General features: G+C 46.2%; 1 protein-coding gene across 1 annotated transcript in view; it reads right to left on the bottom strand.

The window, feature by feature from the left end:
* Positions 1–365: 365 nt before the first annotated feature.
* LIX1 (limb and CNS expressed 1) overlaps positions 366–3,212 on the bottom strand; it is a 64,791-nt gene continuing 61,944 nt past the window's right edge. The window contains exon 6 of the mRNA XM_004703473.2: positions 366–1,056. Within this exon, the coding sequence (XP_004703530.1) occupies positions 769–1,056 (288 nt within the window). The 3' untranslated portion in view covers positions 366–768. The remainder of the gene's footprint in view (positions 1,057–3,212) is intronic.

Here is a 3,212-nt window from a genome sequence, read left to right as displayed (position 1 = left end):
GTGGTGGTAAAAATAAGAACAAATGTTTTCAAATGACCTATTTCTAATTGAAAAATGAACATGATTATTGTGGGACTCCGAAAAATTTACTACTCATTCAGGCTATGGTTTTAGGGGGCATTCATCGCCATGATGGGAAGGGCGAATTAACAATGGTCTTTGAAGTTACATTCAGTGTGTGCAGTACTCCCATATGCTTAGTGATTCAAGATATCTGATAATACAATAATGTCCAGATAAAATCCCCACCACGGTTTTGGATTATACACAGTAGGATGTAAGACACTGTTTAATTTACAAAATTTAGGAAGAGACTCTGACCCTTGTATATTTTTTTAAAAAAACAATCCATACTGTTTATTTAATTCCAAGTATCATTAAAATTGCGATTAAATTTCTTCCCTCGCTCTTGGCTGCTGTACCTCTGGGGGACGCTGCTCTGGTCCATTCTGTGAAACATGAGTATACAATCCTGCAAGGCACCTGCCAGCCAGGCTTCGGGGTGGAGTCAAGCTTGGAAAGCATTTTTCGAATAATCCTGCCTCCAGCCTTTCAGGCTGAGCCGGGACTGTGAAGAGTGTGATGGAAAGATCACATCAGGTGAGGTTGACCTACTACACATGACTGGAATGTGTGGGGAGGATCAGCACAGCCTTCAGGAAGTGACAATAGACGCTAAAGCCGCCAGTCATCTTCGGCTACGAGCTTCCTAACATTAGAGTCCAGCCTCTGCCCTCCTTGGGGCACCTGAGACCTGGTTAAGCCTGCCTAGTGGTAGCCACACAGGGCCGTGAGGCTCAGCTGGTCGTCACTGGGCGAGGACGGGTCAGGGTCACTGCAGGTCTGCGTCAGGGCTAAGCTCAGGATTTCCTTCTTCTCTTTGTAAAACCGCAGTTCTTGTCCTGCCTTTCTGGCTTCCTCCAACTGCCTCAGGGCCATCCGAAGCTCTCGAGAGAGGATTCCAGGTGACTCCCGCTCCTTCATGATCCAGTCCAGGGCCATGTGGCTCCGCATCTTTTCATCTAGGGAATACTGGGAGTAGTAGGAGATGACTTCCTGGGGGCCAACAGACAAAGTCCAGAGTGTAAGCAGAGCGTAACAGAGGCACAGTACTCACGACCTTCCTTGCTTCTTTCTGTACCTTCCCTCACCCAACGACAGCAAGGAACCAGCAAAAGCAACAGCCCTCAAATCAATTCCTATTCACAGTGAGCCCATGTGTGTCAGGGTAGCACTGTGCTCCCTTGGGTGTTAAAGGGTGATTTTCAGAAGCAGAACACGGGCCTTACTTGTGAAGCATCCTCAGGGGGGACTCAATTCAACCTTTGGATTTGGCAGCTGAGTGCATCAACTGACGCACCAGCCGGGGTCTTCGATGACTACAGACTGAAGCCACACCCCTAAAAACCAAATGATGCCGGAGGAGACGGGCCAGGCAGGGTGCGGCGTGGCAACGAGAAACATACACCTTTCCTCTGGTTCCTGAATGCTCCCCCACCACCTACTATCATGATCCCAATTCTACCTTACAAATCTGGCTAGACCAGAGGATGTGCACTGGTACAGATAGGAACTGGAAACACAGGGAATCCAGGGTGGATGATCCCGCCAGGACCAGTGGTGTGAGTGGCCATACTGGAAGGGTAGAGGGCTGGTGGGGTGGAAAGGGGGAACCAATTACAAGGAGTTACATATAACCTCCTCCCAGGGGGACAGACAACAGGAAAGTGGGTGAAGGGAGACAGCGGACAGTGTAAGATAGGACAAAATAATAATTTATAAATTATCAAAGGTTCATGAGGGAGGAGGAGCGGGGAGGGGGGGGATGAGGAGCTGATGCCAGGGGCTTACATGGAGAGCAAATGTTTTGAGAGTGATGAGGGTAACGAAAGTACAAATGTGCTTTATACAATTGATGTATGTATGGATTGTGATAAGAATTGTATGAGCCCCCATAAAATTATTTTAAAAATGATGCAGGGCAAACTTCCAGTGTTCCCCCTAGCCACTGCTAGGAATGATGCAGTAATGCTAACAAATCAAAGCTCTGACTTCCCTGGAAAATACAAGCTTCCTTTGAAAATGCTATAACACCTGAGGTGTTAGGAAGACCTCCGCGGTTAGTCCTTGAGCCACTGGCCCAGCAGTGGCCTCTGGCGAAACAGAGAGAGGGGAACACTAAGGGGCTGGGGCAGAATGGGTTTGGGCTACATCCAGTGCAGACGTCTAATACGCAGGAAGCTTTTCAGTCCAGGGTACCTCATGAGAAGACTTAGAAACCAGCAATTCCAACTTCCTGACTGCTGGGTTCTTAGCTCACACAGTCCAAATGGCTCAAATAAGTACAGAGAGAACTTTAAAAATGCATTCTGGAATGTAGGCATTATCGTGATTGATACACTAATGGCACCTGTCTGGTACATTTTCTCTTCTATTTGAGCCAGTCCCTGAGAATTTCCCAGTGAAACACATGAAAATACATTGCTAGAATCCTATATAAGCTTTGACTGGTGCACTTTAAGAAGATCGCGGAGAGTGGATTCATTGCTTATTTTAAAGAACATATGGTATTTATTTATAACCTTAACAAATGTAAAACAATCATGGAAAAGTGTTTATAACCAACCCCGCATATTTCAAAGGCCTTTTATAAAAATCAAAGGAAAAGAAGAAAAGAAATTGCCAAAGCCATGTTCGACTACTCATTTTTTTCTTCTCCATCTCTGACATCTTCAAAGGCAGACTTTTAAAGCCATGAACAACTACCAACTCTGGGCCTGCCATCCCCAGCCAATGCCCACGGCTGCCTTCCCTGGCTCGCTGCATTCCTCACACAGACGGCCCTGGCATTCTCACAGGTAAGCGGCTACCTTTCAAGGTAGTTTAAAGTGGGGAAGGAAGACTCAGTCTGTAGAGGATTAAAACACACACACAAGTTCACTGCCATTGAGTCAATTCTGGCTCATAGCAACCTTACAGAGCAAGGTAGAGCCCCTTTAAACTTATGAGACTGTAATTGTTCACAGGAGTAGACAGCCTTCTCTTTCTCACAAGTGGCTGATGGTTTCAAACTGCTGACTTTGTAGCTAGCAGCTGCACTGGTAACCACGATGCCACTTTAAAAAATAAATCATTTTGTTGGGGGCTCATTTAACTCTTACCACAATCCATCCATCCATCCATTGTGTCAAGCACATTTGTACATTTGTTGC

The sequence above is a fragment of the Echinops telfairi genome, unplaced genomic scaffold (assembly GCF_000313985.2).
Source record: "Echinops telfairi isolate 266 unplaced genomic scaffold, ASM31398v2 ScPeMD7_7469;HRSCAF=8507_1, whole genome shotgun sequence".
NCBI lineage: Eukaryota > Metazoa > Chordata > Mammalia > Afrosoricida > Tenrecidae > Echinops > Echinops telfairi.
The sequence above is the reverse complement of the archived record's forward strand: the minus strand, read 5'-3'. Positions and strand labels throughout refer to the sequence as shown.